The sequence below is a fragment of the Lagopus leucura genome, unplaced genomic scaffold (genome assembly GCF_019238085.1).
Source record: "Lagopus leucura isolate 7727_CA_CO unplaced genomic scaffold, USGS_WTPT01 Super-Scaffold_100004, whole genome shotgun sequence".
Taxonomy (NCBI): Eukaryota; Metazoa; Chordata; class Aves; order Galliformes; family Phasianidae; genus Lagopus; species Lagopus leucura.
The window spans coordinates 3,289,899-3,314,904 of NW_024962264.1; the positions used below are offsets into that span (position 1 = coordinate 3,289,899).

Genomic DNA, 25,006 nt, shown 5'->3' on the forward strand with positions numbered 1-25,006 from the left:
GAATACTGAATAGGTGCACTTAGGTGACATTCAAATTGAATGAAATAAAGCTGTAATCCCCCCCCTTCTTCTCCCCCCTCCAAAAAAAAGGCTGGAGAACAGCATGTAACAAATCAAATACATTTCCTACTTTTTCTACACCCTGAAATATCATCACAGCACTGGGCACATTACTTCAAATTCTCTGATGTCTTTCACCCATATGTTCAAGCACATGTAGAACAGGATCTTGCAAGCAGCTTTTTTTTTTTTTTCACAAAACTTTTATTAAGAAAGAATATAAATAGCATAATAAAAATGACATCGCTTTGGGGGGAAAACAAAAGAAGATTGCAGAGTGAAAAATAGCAGCACAGTATCAGTATGAACATGAAGCACGAAAGACAAGCCTGCTTCAGTGTTGCTCCTCCTGCCGTAGACAAATGTTCTCCATTTCATGCAGAAAGAAAATGGACCCATGTGCCTGTGGGTGGGTGCAAGGAAAAGCTGTCCTTTTTTGGTTTTGCCAAAAATGTTTTGTTTTCTTCATCTTTAAAAAAGATTTACATTCGTCTAAGATGAAGAACCTTCCGATGTATTTGCATTTGTAGATCCATGTCCCTTTTTTCGGAAACAGATGCAGAGAAGCCATTAATCCTACACGATCTTTGGACCACAGATTTGCCTTAGAAACATTTACATACCAGCTTGTTGACTCCAAACAGAAACACAGATGAGTCTGCCTTTTAATCTTTTTGTCTGTATCTGTCAGAACACATCGAGGCTTCATCTGTACCTTCTGCTCTTTTCCAAGCTCCGTCTATTTCCCCGTGTCTCTGAAATTTAGCATGATTTGTGGGAAGTTAGGGTCCCCTGTGCAGTGACCTCAGAAACTGTTGCATCTGGTGCAAGTTTCTTGCAATGTAGACTCACTGATGTCAGAAGAACAGATCTCCAGGAATTGTGAAACGCAGTGCACTGTCAATATTGCTATAATGTGCCGGATATTTTGTATGGACATGTTTCCAACCTCCATAGGCTTTGTGAATTTTGGACTTGTATGGAGTGCAAATTCTGAGAGGCTTGCCTACCAGGAACCTGCTGGAAGAGAATTTCTGTGGAAGGAATTGTTGAAAGTTGACCTCATGCTCACAGCACTGTCCTTCACACAGTTGAATTTTGCTCTTGGGCTTTACGAAACCAGAGTACAAATTCCTGAGGCTTCCTCAGGAAACGCCTTCCAAAGGTGTAAGGAACATCACAGAGCATGAAACGAGGGAGGAAGAATTCAGCAGCGCTTGCCCTGGAAGCTGGCCATCCTTCTGCTGTTATGTACATGGTGTTACATGGAGATAATGGAGAGAAAAACACTTTGGCAGATGGTAGAGCAGGTGTGCATGCCCTTGAATTGCCACTGAAGGAGATGAGGGAAACTACCCTAAAGCTAGTCTTTGTGGATGCCCTCCTTCATCTGCAAAGTTTCGGCTTCAATTGGAATATAAACACTGTTTAGCGTGGGCAGAAACATGGTATGAAAATTACTTTGGGCCACAGGCAAATTAAGGTATAAGGGACTAACACCAGTCATACTTATTCCCCCTCTTACACGTAATCCTCAAACACTTGAAATTCTGCAAAACATGGATAAAAAAAAAGAATTTTCTTTCACATCAACTTTAAAATGATGTATTAGTTATAATTTCTCCACTGTTGATACTCAACCGATTTATTTTAGCCTCTTGTAGATGAAGGTGGTATTTAAATTCACATTTCCTACTCTAATTTTGTTTAAAAAAAATAAAGTTTCTTAATGCCTTCATTCTGTATCTACTGCTTTGGTAAATTCTTTTCACCAAGAACTGAGTTGAAGCAAGGCATTAACTTCAAGTATTGTCAGGCACTGGACTACAAAGAAAAATCCAGAGGAAAACTGCCAGGAAAATCTATATGCAGGTTTATTTCTGTGATAATCTGAAATCCAAAGTCTGTTTTGTTATGTTTTGTCTTTTAGGAAAGGATGTGAAGTCCCCGCCAGCAGTTCACCATCATTCTGTAAGAGTGCTTAGGCAAATGATTAAGCAAATTCTCCAATTTCACTGTTTCATCTCAGTTCATTCACATGAACTCAGAATCAAAACTGAATAAATGGGGATGGGTTTAAGCATATATGTGGAAGCTGTGGTGCACAGAAATGCTAAGTTACCTTATAGATCCCTCACTGTCTGTGTTTCTGTCAGATTCCTTTGGTTTCCACCAGTCTGAAAGAATAAATGAAGTCTTCAGGCTTTTAGGATAGGAATCAGTGCGTGCTGAAATGGGGAGAGTTTGACAGCACATAGGAAGAAGAAGAATGGAAACAGAACGATTGAAAAATGATTCAGAAACATGAAACCCAACAGTTTGCCCTATCTAGAAATGTAGCACATAGGATGAGCAGCCATGCTGGAGATGTGAAAGTGCAAGAGAGGATTAGTGCTGGAGCCAGATGTCTGGAGGAAAACATCTCCAGCAGCTTTTGAGGACTCTAGTGTCAAGTCATGCAACCTGTGACAAAAATACTGCTCTCTGCAGATGTCATCTACCCCCTGCAGATGTCAGGTCAGCACCTCAGGAAGATTTCTTTTATCTTTGTTCTCATAAAAGATTCTTTTCAAACAGCAATGATTTTGCTTCTGAAATTCTCCAAATGTGTTTTCCTGCTGACAAACGCATTTCCGTGCTGTACGTATGAATCTGCACCCTTTGTGGAGCCTTAGGAAAGGCAGCATAGCATGCCTCTCACAGGGAGAGGAGGAAACGTGGGAAAGAAACCTGATCCTAAGGTGCAGTGCAGCAGAATGATGGCTCCTGAGCTTCACCCGGATGAGCTGAAGGGATGCTTTAGCTTGCATCTGCTGGCCCAGCTCCCACTTGATTATCAGACAGGAGGGTAAAAATCCCCAGGCAAACATCCTCGGGAGATGGATGCTGTGATTTGAGGCAGTAGCACCAGCAGGAGAAAGGTTGGTGTGGGACTAAGTGTGCTGCTGTCCTATTGAGGACCTGTGAAGCTCCATGCACCAACAGCTCCTGTGTGTAAGCTTCTAATTCAGCTTGATTAAGTGTTTCCAACAAACTAACTGGAAAATTCCCCAAGCAATTTTGTTGTCTTCTCCGGCTGGTTTTGAAGAAAGTGACGATTTGCTTTATTTCTTTTAAATGGGAGCAATAATAATAATCAAAATACACTGTGATTTTTTTTTCCCCAATGGGAAAACCATGATGTGACATTCTTAGCAGAAGAACAGAGCTGGGTTTCTACAGTGCATCTCAGTGGAAATACACACCCTTTGGTGTAACAAAATTACTGTGAAGTGACAGGGGAATAATTTCAGGAGCCTCTTGTCATATTAGCAACACACTCCATGAAGAGCCACCAGAAAAGGGACGTCTCATAAAATACGAAAGGGCAAGGCTCTGAAAGAAAGCACTGTCATATAATTCATTGTATACATTCTCTCTCTGTTTTCAAGTACAGAAACTTCCTTTTTAATTAAATTATCTGTCAATAAAGAAATACATTGAATTATAAAGCACAAGAACACATTGCTACTTGAATATTCTACACTGTTTTTAAGACTGCACAAGGCACAGTTCTGGACTTTTAAATGCTGGCAAACCGAATAATCTTCCTTTCTCAGACAGTTATCCATATCTAATTTAGAGCGTATTAAATTCACCATCGCATCCTGAGATCTTCTTGAGATCTGAAAGATATCAGATTTGGTTCCCACTGATGCTACATTTACACCTGTTTTAAAGACACTCTTCTGTGTCAGAAGGGTACAAAGCGATATTGCTAAACGAAGACTATATTGTACTTTAAAAAGCTGATTATTTGAAAAGGCATTGATTATATAGCAAAGTGCACTATATGACGTAGAGCCTCAGCTGGCTGATATTGGTATCGTTTCATTTACAGCAGCCAAGTGATGCAGGCTTCCCTCAGCTGGGGATCTAGTCACGTACATTTCGTGTAATTAGAGGATATATATTTTAAGCAGTAACACAGAGCTCTATTGTGTACATTTGGCAAATATTCCCACACTTCAGTCAACTGTGGAAGCAAAATGTTCCAATTGCAACCACACTATATCCTCCTTTTAAGTTTTGCAGATCTTAGTTAAGTCATCCATCATCTTGGAGATAATCCAGGTTTATATCATCGCGTCTGAACACAGAATATAATGAGGCTATACATCATTTGTACAGATCAGCACTAATTATTAGGAAATGATTCAGGTAGCTACAGCTATTTTTTGTTTTTTTTTAATCCCAAACCTGATTTGTAACATCGTCTGCAAGGATGGAATCACACCTTGTACAGAAAACAAACATGACCACCTCCCTCCAGATTCTTGACATTCATACAAAGGACATAAGGAGAATTTACATGGTTCATAGGCTTGGGACTGACAGCAGATTTCATCCCAGTCTTCCAGTGATGGCAGATGAAAATGGGGTTTGGGTTTTTGAAAATTAAAAAAGCCTGCATTACTAAAATCAGCTGTAATAATTTGGGATTAAAGGCCCATTTGTGCTTTCATTTGCTGTGGTGAAAATCCGAGTTATCCCATTGTGTTCTGTGGAATTACTCCAGGTTTTTCTTCTCGTAAATGAGAACAGAATTTCTCTCCTAATCCTGCCTTTGAACCAAAGTCATTACAGTCTGAATTGCCTCTCTGAATGAGCCAAAGGCATGTCCCCATTTAACGTGACCTATGGGTTTCTCAGAATCGTTTTGTGCATGCCTCCACTACGCTCACGGGATTTTTAAATTCATCAAAAGACAGATTAAAAACAACAAAAACAAACAAGGGGACAACTCTTCCAAACAGAATGTCCTAATTTTATGTTGGGATGGGTGTCCTCTGTAGGGACAGCCTCCCTGCAGTTCATACGCGCTTCATACCGCAATGGTCTTAAATGGACAATCCTGAGAACTAATTATTTGGGGAAAAAAATAATAGTAATAATAAAAACTTAAAAAAATAAAAATCAGTAAGTGTGTCTTTGTGCTCAAGTACATAACTGTACAAAGAAACAGAACAAGAGAAAGTTGCTGAAAACCATAGGTAGGAGCAAGTCCAGCCACTTTTTAATAATAAGATTCAGATGTAACTGCTGTGAACATTAAAGCAGAGTAAGGGGCAAAAAATGCACAGCATAACATTTCAAAGGGACAACAATCAAAGTTCCTTGGAAAAAGAAGAAAAGCATTACCCATTTTGTACTTGTTACATAATTGTGCTTGTCCTTGGGCACATTTCACCTGCGGGCGAACTTCCAGAGGTTTGGTGTAGAATTATTATTACTTCTTTATATTTTGTCATCGTCATCACTGTTTATTTTTTTAAATGCGACTGGGCTCGCCTGCTTTAGAGAGGTTTTTGAGACATCTGTGTGCATGGTGGACATGGCTATAGTCTCGTAATCTTCCTCACGGGAGCGGAAGTGGCAGAAGTGAAATAAAAACTGCAGGTCCCTCTGGAAGTTCTTGTTGAGAAACCCATAGAAAATAGGGTTCACGCAGGTGGAGATCATGGCAGTGAGGTGGCAGATCAGGAACAGCAGGTTGTGGCTGCAGGTAGCAACGGGCAGAATTTCATGGTTCCAATCAAACACGATATTGAAAATGGTGAGAGGAAGCCAGCAAACTGCAAAGGCAACCACGATCGAGATCAGCATGATGTTGATCCTTTTGGTTTCAGAGGATCTGTACTTACTGTCTCTCATCTTGTCCATCATGTGGCTCCTTTTTTTCAAGCGAAAGTAAATCTGTGGGAAATTCAACAAAGAGAAACAGGTGGGATAATTTAACCTACAACCACAGCTATCGCTAAGGTAAGCAAACATCAGACAAAAAGAAAGTATATATATATATATATATATATATATATATATATATATTACCTATATATATATATCACAGAGGGAGCTCTCTCTTACCTTTAAGTAGCAAATAAATATAAAACAAAGCGGTCCAAAGTACTGAATCACCAGAAGAGTGGTGGTATAAGAAAGCCGGGCAGTGTCCAAGGGGAAGAGGTCGAGGCACACGTATTTGTCCTTATATTCATCAAATGTTATGTTTCTGAAGGGCTCGTCTGTCAGCACGTGGTAAATCAGGAAAGGCAAGGAGGAAGCCGTGGCCAAAACCCATATGGCAGCAATCCCCATGTAGGCATGCCTGTTGCTTGGCCTCCAGCCACGGGGGTTGATGATCAGCTGATGGCGTTCGATAGCAATCAGAACTAAAGAAAAGACCGAGACGGTGATTGAGGCACATTGCACGAAAGGGTTCAATTTGCACATGGCCTCCCCAAAAATCCAGTGGTCCATTAAAGTGTACACAAAGGTAAAGGGAAGACACATGATGGTCACTAGAAGGTCAGAAAAGGACAGGTTGACGATGAGGATGTTAGTAACATTGCGCATTTCCTTTTGTTTCAAAATGATGACAATCAGGGCCAGATTCCCAGAGACTCCCAGGATTATCACGGTCCCATAAGCCAGGGCCAAGGTGAAGACCATGGCCAAAGGCACGTGGCAGTCCTCGTCTTCAAACTGCAAGAGTTGCGAGTTCTTCTCCGAAAAGTTCAGGTGTCTGGAGTTATTTTCCAGAGGATCAAGAAACGAAGCATTCATGTTTGTTTGGTTGTTTTTTTCCAGCTCGCTGATCAATACTCTCAGCAGCCACAGGTCTCATCCAAACCGCTCCTGACCTTCAATATATGTCAGTCAGCCCACGAGGAGCTCCTCTGCAGAGCCCACTTCTCGATGCTGCATCTCCATGGCAAGACCTGGGGGAAGGAAGAGGACCGGTCACCTCTTGCATGTAGGCTACCCCAGCACCCCAAAACCCTGCTGTGACTGTCACCCACCCTCAGCACACCAGTCCCCTGGCACCACTGGACTTTAGAGCCAGGGATCAGGACCAGGCCAGATGGGAAGGGGAAGGGAAGACTGGCGGTCCTGGCCTGGTATCCAAAGAGAGAGCAGGGGCTGCAAGTCAGGGAAAGGAAGAAACCAGAGTCTAAATGTGGGTCTGCAGGCACAGCCCTTCCCAGCACTGCCTCATAAGCACAAGCAACAGAAAACAACAGGGTGTGAATCAACTTCAGTCTTACACCAGGGTAGCCTTTGTTTGATGATGCTTCACATCTCGTTCCTACAAGTTTAATCTGGAAAGATTTGCTTTCTCAGCCTGCTCTAAGTGCAATTATACTCCACCTGAGGGGTAGAAAAACTACACCAAAACATTGCTGTGCTCTTTTTTACCTAATGCACGCAGGATGCTGAGTGTCTGAGTTGTCAGAAAGTGTTTTCCTTTGGTCTTTTACACAAGTGCTCACAGCAGCAATAGCATTGAGTCAAAGGCAATTCAGGACCTCTGAACACCTTGATCTTAACTAGCAGGACTGCACCATGAAGAAAGAACAAAACAAAATGAGAAACAAACAAACAAACAAAATCAGCAAAAATTAAACACCGTAGAGCACGCACCCATGTAAAACAAATAGTGATGTCTAAATAACCACCCCTATGCAAGGCCTCTGATATTAAAATCAGAGAAACTCAGGCGTATGTGTTAAGGAAGAAAAAAGAAAACAAAGAAAAATGAAAAAAATCAAATAACCTGATACAATCCCAGTTCAACTTACTATTAGCAGCAGCCACCTTCAATCTGGAAGTTTCCCTCTACACCCTCTCTTATGTGCTAAATTTATTGCTCACTTAACCTCAGGTTATGCTAATGAAAGTGATGCCACTTAAAATTCACATAAGTGGGCTCTAAACCTGGCTCCATATGGCAGTAATCACTAAAGCTGTGAAAACAGAGCTCACTGAAACGAGCTTCAGAGGAAGTGAGAATTCATGAGCTTCCCTCTGAAATACTGGATATAAATCTAGGTGCCACCTAAGCTGACTCTCGTGTTGCTGGTGGCAGAGATCCCTTCCACTGGTCCCTACTGGACTTGTGCCTCCAGTTCCTCCCGAGAGTCAGTGAAAAGAGAACCATGCTGACACGTTTGTCTCAAGTGTCACAAGATCACCTCAGACAGCTTTGCTGATCCTCTGTGGCTACATGGAACCACGACAGGCAACGCAGCCTGCCTCTGGGTGACATCTTACTGACAGTTAACAGCAACGGCTTGAGAGAAAACGCATCTCTGCTTGAAGTTTGGCTGTTCTGATTTTCTAGCTAGCTGGGGCAGGCACCTGAGAATTATTTCTGCTGCCTCTGCTAACTAAATTTACCAGGTCTCCCTAGGCCATGTGGACTGTTTCGGGGTCCAACAAATAAAAAGGCTTCCCCAGGGCCTCCTGAAGCACCACTTCAACCAGAGTCAGAGGAAAGTGCTTTATCTGCAGGACAAGCGTGTGAGTGCTGTGGAGTCCGGATTCAATTTCCAACAGGTTTGATTTTAACTCCAGCCTGAAAATCACACCGTGTGGATTTAACCACGTCCCTGTTACTTGTACAGCACAAAATGGGCAGCGCAGCCCTTGGAGCTGATGGCAGGAGCAAAATGGGTGAGGGACCACGTCCCGCAAGGAGAGAAGTGGGCAGGTTTTCTCAACACTGGGACCTCAATGCAGCAAGCAGAGGACATGATTTCAAGCTCTTGCTTTTTCTTGCTCATTAAGAAGCCCACAGCTCTGCTTTTGCTCATTTATTAAATACCAAATTCAAAACCAGAAAATGCCACTGCTCCTCGCCTTCCCTTGCCTCTCCCCATAGGAGAGAGCAGTGTAGGACCACGGCTGGGAACCAGTTCAGAAGCACAGCACTGTTTGACAAGCAGCAAGGCGTCCTGCCCACCTTTCCAAAACGGTCGGTAGCGATGCAGTTGCCTCTCCTGGGGCACGGTGCTGCTCCCTGCCCCCTACCAGCAGGGACATCCCTTCCCATCCCGGGGGCTGGCGGTGCTGGCAGCTCTGCAGAGCCCTGCTGTGACCCACAGGGTCTCCCCACCTCCCGCACACACCCGCCCCTCCGGCTCTCCAGGATTATCTGTCAAAAGTTTAGCACCGACGGATCGAAAGGGTAAAAGAACGCGCTGCGAGCTGTCTGGCAACTCGCTGTAAAAGCTATTGGAGCTTTTCAAAAGGGAGCCCCAAAATACTGCGAGTCCCAGCAGCTCTCAAGTCCAGCCTGGCACCTGCTCCTCCCTACCTTATGTCCCCTGCCCCGAGCAGCGCCGGCACCGGGAAGCGATCGCAGAGAAACTCACCTTCTAACAGCTCCGCCTATCCGCGATCTTCTCGGGGGATGCAGGGAGAAGAAGGAATAGGGGAAGGGAAAAGATCCTCCGGTGTTCCTCCAGCTGAGATGCTAAAGATTGGTGGGGAAGGCTGGAGACTCCCCCTTAAAGCCGAACTCCACCTTATCCCAGCATCACATGATGGGGCTCTGCCGAGCAGATCCCGAAAATCTCACTGCAAGCACATCACCTTTCAATTACACATCTGGGGGTGGGTTGCCTAGTAATCCTGAAATGCATGCAATTAAATACTGAAACAAAAGAGGAGGGGAAGAGAGAAGAGCTCCGGGAGAGTTTTGCATCTCTCTCAGGCAGCTCCGGCGCTTTGTTTGCAAGTTATTGCCACCGTGTGGCCAGTCAAGCCGGAAGAAAAGCTCTGATGGAAAGAGAAATGGAGCAGCAGTTAGGAAGTTCGGCATTGGATCTTTGAACCAGCACAACCTCTAGCTGCCGGCAAGCTGATTTTTTCATGCAGCCGATATGAGTTGCCCTGCAGACTACTAGCGGCTATAGCAGGTCAGTGCGCTGCTTAATAAACAGCTTCCATGAAAAAAAAGAAAACCAAACATTTTATTTTCCATTATTTTCATAGTTCTGAAATATCTCTCTCTCTCGTGCACAGAAAGCACTGCTGCTGCTAGACCTACTTTAATAGCCCCCCCAAAAATATATAAAAAAACAAACGGTGGGTTTAGAAGCCAGTACAGAAGTCCAAGAAAAGTTACCTGGATCAATTCAGGTATGAATGCCCGCTCAAACAGGCTGCACTGTGATCTCGGAATTTGTGGAAAGCAAAGGTGCCCTGACTCCTTCAAGGCTCCAGATTAATCTTTCAAGAGAAAGGACTTGTTGAAGTTGCAATATCCCATTTACAGGACAACTCTGTTATGTTGAGGATAGGTCTCAGGAGAGTAACTGTATTATTACCAAAAAGAAATAACAGCTGCACGTAATAAATGGTTGTAATATGTTTTGCAGAGTAAGTCTTGTGGGAATGCTACAGAATTTGTGTATATCTTGTATTTCCAGAAGCTCAGCTCAGCTGCATCAAACCTGCAGCCCTCCTGTGAGGAAGGAAAGTGTGGCCAAACCTCCAGGTTGCTCCAAACCTGGGCTCTGTTGACAGTGACCCCCAGCAACCAAGAGGTAAGTGCAGGCTGTATGTTAAGCCTCTTGAGGATTGCAGACACATGTTGGTTAATTCCTGTGCACCATGTCTGTCTGAGCACAGCAATGTTGGATACAGGCAGACAACGCAAAGGTATAAGCTGGTGCTGAGCATCCCATAAAGAGTGTATTTCTGCCTGAGTCAGTAGCATTTTCTCCATTACGTGGAGAGCTGAAGACACTCATTGGTATGGATGTGGACCTCACAATGTAACATGGTTATCAACTGTGAGAGATTGAAGATGGATCCTGGGTGTCACTCAGTGACCTGAGCTCACAGTGAGGGGATCGGGCGTTCATGGAGTTATTTGCAGTGCAGATGGATGCTTCAAGCAGAGCAGTGGAACAATGGAAAGGGCTGTGTGAGTCACTGAATCTTTCAGACATATATGCTATATATGTATGTGCCACAACAAGGTTTTACTGCAAAGCTCCTGCTCTGCCATACTTGCCCTCTGCTCTGTGCTCACCTCAGATGACTGAATCTGTTGGAGCTACACCAACCTTCACCAAAGCATTTCCTATAAAAGTGAGAATTAAAACACACTTATAAACAATCACTCTAACAAACAGATGTGTTCTTTTTCAAAGGTTTTCCATTACAGCTATACAAAATGCACGCTGTGCAGTAAATGCCACATAGCGTCAGGGAAGTTGTGAAGGAAGCTCAGATTTTAGCGCTTTAGGTTGGATGTGATGGGGAAGTTCTTTACAGAGAGCGATGAGGTGCTGGAACAGCTGCCCAGAGAGGCTGTGATGCCCCGTCCATCCCTGGAGGTGTTCAAGGCCAGGTTGGATGGGGCCCTGGGCAGCCTGGGCTGGTATGAAATGGGGAGGTTGGTGGCCCTGCATGTGGCAGGGGGTTGGAGATTCATCATCCTTGAGGTCCCTTCCAACCCTGGCCATTCTGGGATTCTAAGTTCTTGGCTCTTCCATGCATGCCCAGCACCAAGTTGAGCATTTCCAACTGGAGCACCAAGCACACAAAAACACCAGGTAACTCCTCAGCAAGCCTTGTTGTGTTGCTAGTCATTGCCAGGACAAAAGAATAGCAAAATAGCCATAGTGTTAGAGATTATCCTCCTCCCTGGAGTATGTTATTTCAGTGCATCACAGACAATGCAGGCTGGAAGACTGTGTTTGAATGAAGACACGACTGTTGTGAAAAGAGAATAAATACAATAGAAAGAATGCAAGAATCTTAACTGAGCAAATAGAACAGCATGAGTAAAAGAATAGAGCATTTCTTTGAAGCAATACATTGAGAGGGAAACAAGAGGTGTTGAAGAAACTCCTGGGAAAATATGCCAGGAAATCAACCCATTAAGATACTCTTCCTCCAGCTCCCAAAAAATGTAACAGAAAATAGATCATAAAATGAGGATGACACTTTCACTACAGTATATATTGTCATGTGCTCAGCCAGCACCATCTCTCCCTAAAACTTAAAATCCACAGAGTAAAAGAACTCCTTGAGATTTGCTTGAGGTTCCTGCTGCGCATAAAACAAACTGAAGTCACCACTATTTTGGATGGAAACAAAGGAGTTTTGTTTCTTTGATTTTACTTCTACTTTTATTGTTTATTTTTATTGTTCTCATTTTCTTCTAATGAACTGTGGCATCATTGAAAGGCTTTCATTTCACATCGGGGAACTCATTCTCCTTGGGGGCAACAGTCTGTCATCAGTAGAATAAATAGATGTTTTGCCATTGAGTGCAAATTCTCCGTTTGGCTAAGAGCATGTTTATTCTGCAATGACTGCAACTGACACCAAACATAACAACACTTCATTTGACTGCTAATGTCACTAACACAAAGAAGCTGCATGAATAATTACGTGGTTAATCTGGTCTGAGTGTCTTGCTGCTCCAGTTCTGCTTTGGGTGATGAAGTCAAGCTAACCAGTGCGAAGCTGCCCCGATTATATGCAACGTTGCTTAAAGACCGATTGAGATGTAACTTAAATTATGGCTACCTGGCTAAAATACTAAGTCATGTCTTCTGCTGTAGCCCCTTGAAGTCATGTATGAGCGTCCAGCTGGCTTCAAACAGAGCAGAAATAGGCTCTGTGCTTCAGCATGCTCAACAGACAGTGGTATAGCACCAGCCAGCAAAAGTGATGAGACCCGTTAGGTAACAAAATCGTTCACCCTCAGAAGTGTTCTATTACCTACCCAACAGATATCCTGTCTCCTTGCAGACACCTCAACTGGTACAACATTTTCATTAGTCCACTCCTCACTGCCTGCACGCCCAACTGCTTTACACGAGATAAGAACCTGTGGAAGGGACTGGCCAAAAATATATCCATAGAATAAAAACGTAACTGGTATTTTTTAAAAGTATTTGTCACATGAATAGGGTGAATATTGAAAAGGGGGGGATGTGGATATAAGGGAGAAGATTTTTTTACAATCAGGGTGGTGACAAAAAGGCAGTGTCACAGGCTGCCCAGAGAGGTGCTGGGTACCCTGTCTTTCCAAGGTCAGGCTGGATAGGGCTCTGAGCACCTGATGGAGCTGCAGGTGTCCCTGTTGATTGCAGGGGAGTTGGAGTAGAGGACCTGTAAAGGTCCCTTTTGACTCTGTGGTTCTATGAATTGCTGGGTGGATGCGTGGAGAAAGTTCCACCCAATAAGAATGCTTTATAGGTACCTCACAAAATGCCTTAAACTCTGTAGTAGTTACATCCTACCATTTTAGGCTCTCTTGCTGATGGATGGTAGCTCTGCTGGCATCAGACTTCACATTAACATTGGACTCTGGCTCACAGCCAGTTTTGATTCAGGGCAACCAATTGCACACTGCAGAATTTCAAAGTTAGGTGGCTTTGGACTTGATTTTTCAATGGCATTCATCGGTTCTCATTGACTTCAGTTGGAGCTTTGTGTCTTCATGTCTTTAACAGCTAACATTTAGAAGCTAAATTTTCAAAGATATTAGGATGACTCTCAAAAGTACATTTCCCTCAGGATTATGAGAGAAGAAGCACGCCAGCATCAATTTGTATTCCATATAATGGCAGACTTCTGTCCTGTATTTGCTGTTGTACCCTTCTGACTCACAGATCTCCCACTGACACGCTGGTTTCTTTGCCAGCTCCTCCATCATCATCATCTCTGACTTTGTCAAGGACTCCTCCATGGTTTCAACAACCCTACAGAGGTTAATTTCTAGGGAACTTATACCATCATCTGTTGCCAGTCTGACACATCTCTAATGTCAGCACCTTTCCTACCTCTACATCACCTATTTTATTATTCAGTACTATTACTGGCAGTTCTGAGGTTCACAACCACTAAAAAGGAGAAAAAAAATGCTAATGGCTTGAATAATAATTGCCTCTGACATACACAAGTGTCACCAATTAACTGTCCAAATACAGCTGTGAGAAATCTGGTGTTGTTTACAGGCCTGAGGTTTAAAAAAAAGAAAAAGAAAAAAAAAGAAGAAAAGAAAAAGGAAAAGGAAAAGGAAAAGGAAAAGGAAAAGGAAAAGAAGAAGAAGAAGAAGAAGAAGAAGAAGAAGAAGAAGAAGAAGAAAAAGAAAAAGAAAAAGAAAAAGAAAAAGAAAAAGAAAAAGAAAAAGAAAAAGCCCACATCTGCAGTGCATCGCTGGTTGATGAACTCTTCTGAAATAACCCAACAAAAGGAACAAGATATTTTGTTCTTAGGAGTAGCCACTTGTCTGACTGACCGCTTTTACCAGGAAGCATGTAATGGTGATTGCTTGGGAAACCGTAGGAAGTGACAGCCTACCTTAGAAGTGGTCAGCACAGAGGAAAGGTTTTTTTTAACCTCACAAAGTAACAATGGTATCCTATGTAAATTATAGCTATGGGATGCAAATTCTCATCTGTGGGCTTTGCCAGCAAATGCAGGTTGGTTTCTTTGCTATAGTTTGCTATAGCCAAAAGTTTTCATGGAAAGGTTCAGTGCCTCAAAATCTTTTCTCTTTCCAGGAAGGAGCTTCCATGTCAAGCAGGGTCAGCAGTCTGGAGAACTGCCTTGGAACGGGAGCACCCTGTTAAACAGATGCTCTGGGAGATGGTCTTAAACAGCAGGTCAGAACAAGGTTGGGTTTCTGTCTCTAGTGTGAAAACTTTCCAAGCACCAGTGTTAGGTAAGAAGACGGTCAAAAATGTTAGGAACTGCTGCCCGGCCCTAAAAATGATTAATTTAGTTCTCGTTTATGACTAACAGGAGAGCTGTCTTTAAATGATGAGCTGGATTGGCACGTCACTTCCACTTGGCAGCTCCCCTCGCTCCACTTGCACATGCAGTGATTCACCAGCAGTGGGTGGTGAATAAGGCAGGAGCGGATGAAAAGAATATGGGACGTGATCTTCCTTGCCGTACCGAGCCCGTCCCATGAAGAGTGAAGCTGACTGTTCCCTTAGCCCTCACCTTAGAACGTGTGCTTTAAAAACCCAATTAAATAAGGAATCTAGCTGGACTTTCAGGGTGGTGAAGCTATTTTACGAGTCGGTTGATCCAGCTGGCACGCCTTTGTGTAGAGCACTTTTTCACCGGCTAATTATACTGACAGCTTCTCTGCAATACTCTGTTAATATCAACTGTCTAAGGAGTGCCTCTGCAAATGGAAAAGTCATTACATTCCCGTGTCACATTCTGCCACCTGTGCTCCCAAAGACCCACACGTCACTCTGTTCTCCAGTAGCCCTGTAATTGGGCTGTGATCAATGCGAAGATAGCAGCTGGTGCAAGTGACAGAATTGCTCTTCATCTGTTGGGCTGTGACATACCCAACCATTTTTAGACTGTAAAATATCGTTCACTCAAAAGAAAAAAAAAAAAAAAAGAAAAAGAAAAAGAAAAAGAAGGAAAGCATCCTGCCTTCCCACTGATGGCCCAGAACAAATTAAAACCACCCTTTAGATATCTGTGTCTGGGCAAACTGAGTTACTCACCTCCGAGTGGAAAGCTGATGGGGAAATCCATCACCTCCCACCCGTTCTAAAATAACGGTGGATAAATGCCACCAAAGCTGAGCTCCAGCCAAGGGGAGGGGAGCAGCAAGGTGTTCAGGGCAGCCCCCAGAGATGGCCCAGCTCCGGGCAGGCCCACAACAAGACAGCGTTGGGGTGGGGGGCAAGGAGGAAGGAAAAAAAAAAAAAGAAAAGTGCACGCATCCCTTCGATACTATCGAGCCTTGGGTTTGTTTACAGTCTCACTGTATTTCCATGGAAACTCTAATTGTCATAGCATGCAATAGGGCAATAACAGACTCCGGCCCCGCACGGAACGCTCTCCCGAAATGCACCCGCGCCGCAGCCGCAGCCTCAACGCCGGCACAGCGGCCCGAGCCGCCGCTCCCGCAGTCCCCGCAGTCCCCCCTTAAGATGCGCGGCCGCGCAGAGCGGCTCGGACGGAGCGTGGCGAGGAGCTCAGCCCCGGGGCTATGAGCTTCGCCGGAGCCCGAGGCGCGGGGCGGCTTCCCCGCGGCTGCAGGTGAGCGCGGCATCGGCGCGGGGCGCGGAACGGCCGCGGAGTTTTGCGCGGGGAATTTCGCCCCTTGTCCCGTCCCAGGATGCGGGTTGCCAGGAAAGGCATCGTTTCCAGGCGGGCTGGAGAGGGATGTGGGAATGGTAAAGCAGAGCCCGTCCCGCCCGCTGCTGGTCCGTTCTGCGGCAGTGCGTTGCAAGTTTTCTGATCTGCCCGTGCTTCCTTGGAGCTGCGGAAATAATCTCGTTAGATGGGGTTGGTTTGTTTTGGGAAGCCATGTTCTCTTTTTCCAGACCGGCGCTGCAATCTTTGCTTAAGTTGGGCGTATAAAGAGGCATAGCATGGCACCACAACCCGTTTTTTTGGACTGGTGATGTCAGTCTTCAGAACTCTGCTGGCTCCCAGACCAGCTTGTGCTGAGCAGCTACAGTCACTCTTCAGCCTTTGTTGTAAACATGAGTTCACCAGCTTCGATTTGGGGTTTTCAATTCAGTCTGTGCTGAGATGAGGGCATCGTCTCTCAGGTCAGTGCTTCCCTTAAGCTCCGGTGGCCAGGTGGGCACAGCCTGTCTCGTTCAACCCTGTGTGAGTCAAGAATAAGACTGACTTTGTTTTCCTACACATTCCTGTATGACAGGGGCCGTGTTCCACAGGGACACTTTGTATTTTGCTTTCTCCTTGTACATTTTTGTTTTCAAGGTTGAGGAAGGACTTCCAAGCTTATAAATTGTTCTCAGCAATGGAGATGAATGGTCCTGTGCAGGCACTCTGAACAGGACTGAACAGACTGTACTGCCACCAGCCAGTACAATATGATGGGTAGTAATATTGTGGGACACGAGATGTTGTCTGTAAACAAGTCTTGATATAAACAACACACAGTGTTGAAGGAAGATCTTCTGAAAGGCCAATTTACCTTCAGGGGAGTAAGATTGCCTGCCTAACTTTCATGTTCTTGAAAATCTCCCCTTAAGCATGTAAAATAATACCAGGGATAGCTTGTGTATTCATTCTGCTGAATGGTGGCTTATGGGGATTGTATTTTAAACAGCAGCTTTAAGTGAAATAAGGAGACGAATTGGAAGATTTAAAATATCAAACTAGTACATTTTAGGTTATCTGGTATCTTAATTCAGCTAAAACTGAGAAATGTTTTAAGTTCTGCCTGTCACTTGCAAACCTTAGATCAACTGCAGTTGGGTACCTACAGACTGATTAAATTTGACCTGGAGTACCAGAACACTTGGGCACCGTCGTGCCTTCAGTGTAGAAATACACTTCAAAAACGAGGACAATGTTATCAAAAGAGGCTAAATCATTTAATTCTATTCCCCACAACGGGCTTTTCAGGAATCCTCGTTGCACTGAGAAGCTACGTGAAACATGCCACATCGTGGTTGGCCAACTGATGGGAGGAGGGTGGATGAATCCCTAAAAAATAAAAAAATAAAAAGCAGGAACATAAATGCCAGTAAACATCTAGATCCCTGTGAAGTCATTGTTGTGCTAGTGTTAGACTGGGGACTGTAAATCAAACACATGAGAGGCACGTATGCTGCCAGTAGCCCCTTCCTTGTGGACAGCAGGATGTGTGGTGCCTACAGAGCTCTCAGCCGATGCACAAGGCAGCACAGTGCAGGCAGGACGTGGCTGGTGATCCCTGCCTGGACTTCATAGGCACCCCTGTGAAGCTTTTTCAGTGTCAATCAAGAGTAACAGAATCGCAGTGGGTAGGAGAGACCTCTGGAGATCATCTAGTCCAACCCTGTGCTGAAGCAGGTCCCTTGAAGCAAAGTATTTTGTCTTCAACAAAAAAATAGCATACTTCCAGTTTTGTCAAGAATTACCTTAGAAACATGATTAGCAGCTGAGCTAAAACCATACTGCAGGATATTGAAGTGAAGGCAGAAATGCACAGAATCCGCCAACAGTCTTCTAATTAAAATTTTAAGAAGTAAACTTTCATTTAATAAACATCTTCCAGCGTAACAACACAGACAAAGTTTTGCTCCTTGACCCTAGCCTTAGCATTATGCCCACTGAATATAGGAGATTAAATAAGTTTCCACACGCTGACAAAACCTGTCAATGACAATTTCACCAAAAATTCCAGAAAGGGAATTGCAGTTTTGGCACGTGGATCAACAAAACTTTCACACATGTGTAACTGTCCTTGGAAGCCTATTGTTTTAAATGAACTTACTATTTTAACTAAATACCAGCGTGCACTGTTGCTATTCAGTATGACTTCTGGACAGGTATGACTCCATGAGAGTTTAATCATTACTGAAAACACCTGTAGATACTATAAAAGCAGTCTTCTCTCTCCAGGTTTTGTAGAGAGAAGAAACATGTGCAGCTCCTTTCTGCTTTTTTCTGCCTAATGCCAGTTAAAATAGAAGAAAATACAGAATGGTCTTTCTTGGCTAAGAGTTACATATGTAAGCAAGCAAAATAAATGGAAAGCTTCTTCCTTCAAAGTCTTCATCAACTCAATAGCATTTTAAAAATGTGTGTTTTCTTTAAATATCAATTTGCTACTGGATTCCTTCCCTCTTTCCTGTTAGTCTTCCTATTCTCAGGAAATGACTGTGTGGTTAGTAAGCAAGATTTGGACAGGTCTAGCTCTTGACTAAAGGTTCATTTCCCTTTCTCAGATAACTCCTGCTTCGTTTTGTATCTGCAAGCGGTCAAAGACATGTTCAGCTTATGATGTTCTCTTCATTTGCGCAAGATATAAACTGGAAAAGGAAGGCAAAAGGAAGGCAAGCAAAAAGAAAATTATCTAGAATTACACCAATGGCTTTTTCATTATTAACTCCTCAGCTGGAAGGGTTTTTCCTACACGCTTCTCAGCCAACGTGAATGCTTTTGTACGAAGATAATGGGTTGTTCACCCTGAAAATGTTAGTCAGGTAGTATTTCATATGGAAATGCAATGTACAGTTGAAATGGCTTTCACGAATCCAAAAAGAGTCTGCAGGTTACAGCTGCATGTACACTCCGAAATCAGCAAAAACATCAGTCATCATCCAAAGCCATGCATCTTCCATGCTGAATATAAGAAAGATATGTGACACGAGATATGTAATTCTGTAGGGCTGAGGTAGGGCTATGTATTTTATCAAAGGTACAGACATGCTCGAGTTTATTCCTTAAGTTTGCTCACGTTTAGAGAGTTGAAAGAAATTTCAGGTGGTTGTGAAAGTCCCTGTTGTCTGCAGATCAGATCATATTGTTTTCAGATGACTGCTGGCAACGCAGAGACTCAGGGAAAAAATAAATAAATAAAAAGCTACGTAATTTTTTAGCTAGTAGTTCTATAAAGAGAATGCTACCAAACTGAAAACTGCTGGTAATATCAGTATCAAAATAGAGAGATGTTGGGTCACTTACAGAGCCTTTGGTCTGCTTCCTTTAAAGACGGTTGAGGGAAGGGTAGTTTCAGGTAGTGTTAATCACCTGTTAAATGAGTTGTTCTCAAAAAGCACTTCAGCTCAACGTTGTGAGAAGTTGGCAAGGCTTAGTTCTCACACAGCAGCGAAGCCATGAAAACTTGCCATATCTTCCTCATATTTTTTAAGTATTTCTCGTCTCACCTGAGATTACAGGTACAGGAGTTACATCCCAAAGCACTGTCAAGGAATGTTCTGAGGGCGTTGGATGGTTTAGTTCCCCAGTGGCCACAGGTAGTGGGAGCACACAACTGGTGGTGTAAAGGAAGGAGCACAGCTGCAAAGAGGAAATCAATAATGTTACTGTGCTTTGAAGACGGCATGATACAGTCCACTGGGAACGGCTGCATTCCCAAGGAGACCTACCTTCTTTTGGTTGCCAAATTTAGCCCTTTCCTCAAAAGGAAAAAGAAAAAAAAAGCCATTTCCTAAAAATGCCTATTTTGGTTTTGTTTTGATCTTTTGTCTTAAGATTTCTAAACATTAGGTTTAGAACTTGAGCTGGCGCTTAGGGGGTTTTATACTTCAAACCTTCTATATAAGCAGGTTTTTAAGTTAAAGTGAATTTGACTGTTTTTCCTCTAACATGAAGACGAATCACATCAAGATTGTGTATATACAGTAACTTTGTGCTGAGCTAGGACAGTGTTGGATGCTTTTATGCTTAGCAATTCCTTAAATTTTCCAGTGATTGGGCGGGGTTTGCATGTAGTACAAACCGTGCCCCCAGTTTTAAGTAAAATTACTTTGTTGGGTGATTTGGACACAGTTTTCCCTTCTACACGAGTGCTAGTTAAAATATGTTCAATACTTTGTAGAGGATGGCAGGTAGATGCACCATACTAGGAACCCCATCTTGGGGTGCTGACAGTAGATCTCCTTAGAAATTGATCATCTTTGAAAGCTCTTACCTACTTTGTGTCAATTTTCTGCTAGCAAGGGAAGAAATACTACTGCAGTTGCTAACGTGTGTCAAAACTTCATACGTTTTCAGGTGCTCTCATTATAGTTTGCTGTCATGTAATGACTAGGCACATGCCCAGATGGTACTTGTAATTTCCTTGCTCATATCAATGAGCTGTTATTCACATGAGTAATCTCACTGACTGTAAATGGAGTGCTTCTGTAGCTGACTGTTCTTCACAAAAAGCCTGGCAGTATGGTCTATAGCAAAGCACAGCTAAAAACCAACTTCATAATGCCAGTCTTTAAAGTTGTAATTGTCTAATCATAGAATGGTTTGGGTTGGAAGGGCCCTTTAAGATCATCTAATTCCAACCCCAGCGACAGGCAGGGAAGCCTCCCACTAGACCAGGTTGCTCACAGCCTCATCCAGCCTGGCCTTGAATGCTTCCAGGGAGGGGGCATCCACAACCTCACTGGGCAACCTGTTCCTGTGTCTCCCCACCCTCACAGTAAAGAATTTCTTCCTAATATCTAGTCTATATCTACCCTCTTCCAATTTAAAGCTGTTTCCCTTCATTCTGTGTCACTATCTGCCCCTCCCCAGGACTTTGATGTGAGCAGATCTAGGTGCACTGAATGCCATATGATAAAACCCACCAAAGGAATTTGCATTAACCAGAAGTTATGCCATCGCCTTACAGTGTAATAACACCTCTATTAATTCACTTGCATTAAGATGAAACAAAGTAAAATTACATTTCCGTACAGTCTACTGTACATCAGCATCATATTTCCTTCAGTTGCTAATCAGTGCCTTTCTTGTTCTAAGCAGGACTATAAAATGGATTTAGGACTCAAAGACTATGCCAACAGGACACCTACCAAGAACACTTCTGCTACTGCAAAGAATTTTTCTGCCTGGGAGGACTACAAGAGCAGTGTCGATGACATACAGTACTTTCTTATTGGGCTGTACACACTTATAAGTCTGGCTGGCTTTGTGGGAAACCTGCTTGTACTAACAGCTCTAACAAAACGCAAGCAGAAGACAATAATAAACATTCTCATCGGTAACCTGGCCTTTTCTGACATCTTAGTCGTGCTGTTTTGTTCTCCTTTCACGCTGACGTCTGTCCTGCTCGACCGGTGGATGTTTGGCACTGTTATGTGCCACATAATGCCCTTCCTGCAATGTACATCTGTTCTGGTTTCAACTTTAATGCTAATATCTATTGCTGCAGTCCGATACCGTATGATAAAATATCCCCTCTCCAGCAACTTAACGGCAAAGCACGGCTATTTCTTAATAGTTATCATTTGGGCCGTTGGCTGTGCCATTTGCTCCCCTCTTCCAGTTTTCCACAAAATTGTGGACCTCCACAAAAGCCTCAATTTAGAGGCACTGGAGAACAGGCTCTTATGTATCGAGTCATGGCCTTCTGACTCATACAGAATTGCCTTTACCATATCCTTACTGCTCATGCAGTACATACTGCCACTGGTATGCTTAACTGCTAGTCACACCAGTGTCTGCAGGAGTGTAGGTTCCCGGCTGTCCAGCAAAGAGGGCAAGTTCCAAGAAAAAGAGATGATAAACCTCACCCTTCACCCATCCAAGAGCACGGGCACTGAGGCACAGCCCTCCAGCCACACCAGCTGGAGCTGTGCCCTGGTCCGAAAGCACCACAGAAGGTACAGCAAAAAGACATCAACTGTGATGCCAGCTATTCTAAGGCAGCATCAGGATGCTGACTTCAGAGACCTCCCAGAAACCTCTGGCACAGAAAAAAGCCAGCTTTCTTCCGCTAGTAAATTCATCCCAGGGGTACCAGTCTGTTTTGAGATGAAACCAGAGGAAAATACAGAGATCCAGGACATGATTACGGTATCCCAATCCATCATCAGAATTAAAACAAGGTCCAGGAGAGTGTTTTGCAGACTGACAGTGCTAATCCTAGTTTTTGGCTTTAGTTGGATGCCTCTTCACCTTTTCCACATTGTGACGGATTTTAATGCCACTCTCATTTCAAACAGACATTTTAAATTAGTGTACTGCGTATGTCATCTACTTGGCATGATGTCCTGCTGCTTGAATCCCATCCTCTATGGTTTCCTTAACAACAGCATAAAAACTGATCTAATGTCCCTTATTCCATGTTGCCAAATACTTTAATTTTATGAGCCTCAAGGTAAAATAATTTGGCTTTTGTGCATACTAATGCATATAGCTGTATGAACTGTATTAAGCTTAATTAGTCTGATTTGGTTGTGATTAGTGGCACCTCATGTGAGCGGGTAGTTCTAAGGTTGCATGTGCATTGGCCAGACTGTATGAGTGTATTATTATAATGTTCTTCTATCTGTTGCACATAGGAAATCATGCCCAGTGTACAAAACCAGAGTACAAATTCCATTACCTGAAATACTGCCAGTCTGTACTTTGGAAATATACAAAATATAAAATGAGTCATAACTGTGAGAATACCTAGACTTATCAGTATTAACAATCATACATCTAATTATAATAAAATACGTTACTAAGTTACGTGTTGAGACTACTTCAGTGCCAACTTTGACTGTTTCCTAAATTAACAGAAAGTCTGTTTCTGGATGGGACTAGAGAAATATTTTTCCCTTGTTCTTCAACTCATAATTTTCAATACATTTACACCATCTTTTGCTGCTTCTTCCCAGGTTGCCCTATTCCCTGAAATGAGTTTGGGGGCAGTTGTTATTGAGATTGTTTCTGTCTCATCCTGTTTACCCAATGCAACACATCTCTGATTACCTTACCTTAGAGTTTTCACTCTGGCTTGTCATTTTACGGAATTTTCAGCCATACTTACATATAGCTATGCCTTTGTGTTTGCACTGATGGCTCCCATGAATGTGTAGCACATTTCTGATCAGCACGAGACTTCATGATCTAAGAAACTGGTAGTGGAAAGAAAAAGAAAATGGGAAGAGAGCAGGATTTTTTTTCTTTTCTTTTGCCAGAAAGCAAAATCTTGATGCATTTCATCATAGATGACCCTTTTGCTTTAGGTCAACAGCTTTAAGATACACCTGCCCAGGTGCACATACCTACACATGCTATCAGCCCCAAATTTATCATCTCCTCTTTAACCAGACAGGTCTTTTTTCTCCCACACTTAAATCACATGCATCTTCCCTAGGTCACAATACATTTCATAGCAGAAATGGAAAAAAAATTATCTATATATACACATATATTTCCCATGGGTTACTCTAATTTCATAACCCACCTCTGCCCTTAGGGTTCAATAAGTGTACAAAGCCTCAACTCTGACTTCTCAGTCAAACTTCTCCAAGGGTCTAGGTGGTGATTCTTCCTTTTTCTCTATTTGAATTCCCAATCTGATAGTCTCTTTAATAAAGCATTTCCAGTCTGAAAAATGAAGTTATTGTTTTTGTAAATGAGTGGATGGGAAGGCTCGTGATTTTTTATTTTTGGTTGTTATTTTTTGCCTTGGGATACTTCTTTTCCGTATAGTCGTTAAAAATGGAAGCAGCCAGGCTTCCATGTGTTTGAAGGAACACTCAAATTATTCTAACGTTACAGTTTTGAGACCTTTGAGGCTCAGGCTGTCACTGGGTGAGGAGATTATTACATACTAGTTGGTAATATCATTGTTACTGTCATTAAGGTATTTCCCTGAAGTCTAGTCCCCTGTAACCCATCATTCTTTGTTTTCACTAGTGGTACACTTAAATAGTTTCTGCCTGGACACTGACTATTGCATTTTGCAGATTATTATCTCCTAACAACCTACAGTACATCAAGTACAAAGAGTGCAGGATATTGAAACAATACATTCTAAGTAGCTTTTTAAAAGTTTAAAATTGTTTAATTTGAAAATACGGTTATTCTTGTTAGATAAGCTTAAGTAAAAAAACAAAACAAAACACAACTAGATCCTCACTGAGAACACTAGGATGCAGTTTTATAAAAGTTACAGCAAATTATGCCCAACACACATTTTCTTGCCACTGTGATGTGTCATTTAACCTTACTTTACCATGTAATGTAGCCAAATGGTGTAAGAGTTGCATCGTTTCATCTTCTACTATTTATTCCAGGTTTCTTATAATGTATTTTTTATTTTTACTGTTACCTTCCTTCCTATTTGCAATTCGTAGTTAATTTCTTCATTTCTTTATATACTTTCAAAATTTCAACCATTTTTTTCCTGCTACATTTAGGACTGTTTCTATAGTATAAAGCTTTATTCAGTGATGACTCTTTTCAAATTAAATTCTACTCACTTTTACTGTGTGTGACACACAGAAATGTTTGGGTAAGTCCTTTGGGTAAGTTTCAGAAGCTCACAAAGATTACTCTGTGTGCCAGTGATTTTATGAGAGCCCTGTCCATTTGCCTGGATGGAGTTAATATCTGTGCCCCCACTATTTATACTGATCAAAACATGAAATTGTAATTTGGCAGTAGGAAATTAAATGAAGACAACTACTGACCTGCTTTATTCCTGTGACGTCTAAAAATTTGTTTACAATCAGTGGTGGGATAATGTGCGTTTACCTTTTATTTGCAGAACAATCATACTCATTAGAGTTTGACGTCTCCAAAATGTCAGCATCTTTCCTCCGACATGTTCGATAAAAATAAAATGTTTTCCCTACCTTCCATCTTCTTTAAGCAGCCAGTACACCTCAGACTCCGTATCAGCAAAGAATATGGAGGA

The 25,006-nt window shown here is 42.8% G+C and overlaps 2 protein-coding genes and 1 long non-coding RNA gene across 4 annotated transcripts; 1 reads left to right on the plus strand and 2 right to left on the minus strand.

Annotated features, from left to right (window-relative positions):
* Window positions 1–310: 310 nt before the first annotated feature.
* Window positions 311–9,587, minus strand: NPY1R (neuropeptide Y receptor Y1). The gene is made up of 3 exons (XM_042871426.1): window positions 9,258–9,587; window positions 5,968–6,821; window positions 311–5,796 (listed from the first exon to the last, which is right to left on the minus strand). Exons 2-3 carry the CDS (start codon window positions 6,664–6,666, stop codon window positions 5,338–5,340), a joined length of 1,158 nt encoding a protein of 385 aa, XP_042727360.1. The 5' UTR covers window positions 6,667–6,821; window positions 9,258–9,587; the 3' UTR covers window positions 311–5,337.
* Window positions 9,588–10,417: 830 nt separating this feature from the next.
* Window positions 10,418–22,689, plus strand: NPY5R (neuropeptide Y receptor Y5). 2 transcript variants are annotated; one of them, XM_042871490.1, is made up of 3 exons: window positions 10,418–10,433; window positions 14,418–14,519; window positions 21,115–22,689. In XM_042871490.1, the coding sequence occupies exon 3, from the start codon at window positions 21,124–21,126 to the stop codon at window positions 22,453–22,455; it is 1,332 nt and encodes a 443-aa protein (XP_042727424.1). In that variant the 5' UTR covers window positions 10,418–10,433; window positions 14,418–14,519; window positions 21,115–21,123; the 3' UTR covers window positions 22,456–22,689. The 2 variants fall into 2 exon arrangements, with proteins under 2 accessions (XP_042727424.1, XP_042727423.1); XM_042871489.1 differs by lacking the exons at window positions 10,418–10,433; window positions 14,418–14,519 and adding an exon at window positions 15,864–15,927.
* LOC122180066 lies at window positions 17,276–24,011 on the minus strand. The gene is made up of 4 exons (XR_006178906.1): window positions 23,549–24,011; window positions 23,129–23,216; window positions 19,521–19,653; window positions 17,276–17,352 (listed from the first exon to the last, which is right to left on the minus strand). It is a non-coding gene; the product is annotated as an uncharacterized LOC122180066 (long non-coding RNA).
* Between the last annotated feature and the right edge of the window lie 995 nt (window positions 24,012–25,006).

Bases quoted from the DNA above. Each gene is read 5' to 3' on its own strand.
- NPY1R (XM_042871426.1), bottom strand. From the start codon at position 6,666: ATGAATGCTTCGTTTCTTGATCCTCTGGAAAATAACTCCAGACACCTG. The intron at 5,797-5,967 runs GTAAGAGAGAGC...AATTTCCCACAG, and splicing joins TATTTATTTGCTACTTAAAG to ATTTACTTTCGCTTGAAAAA.
- NPY5R (XM_042871490.1), top strand. From the start codon at position 21,124: ATGGATTTAGGACTCAAAGACTATGCCAACAGGACACCTACCAAGAAC.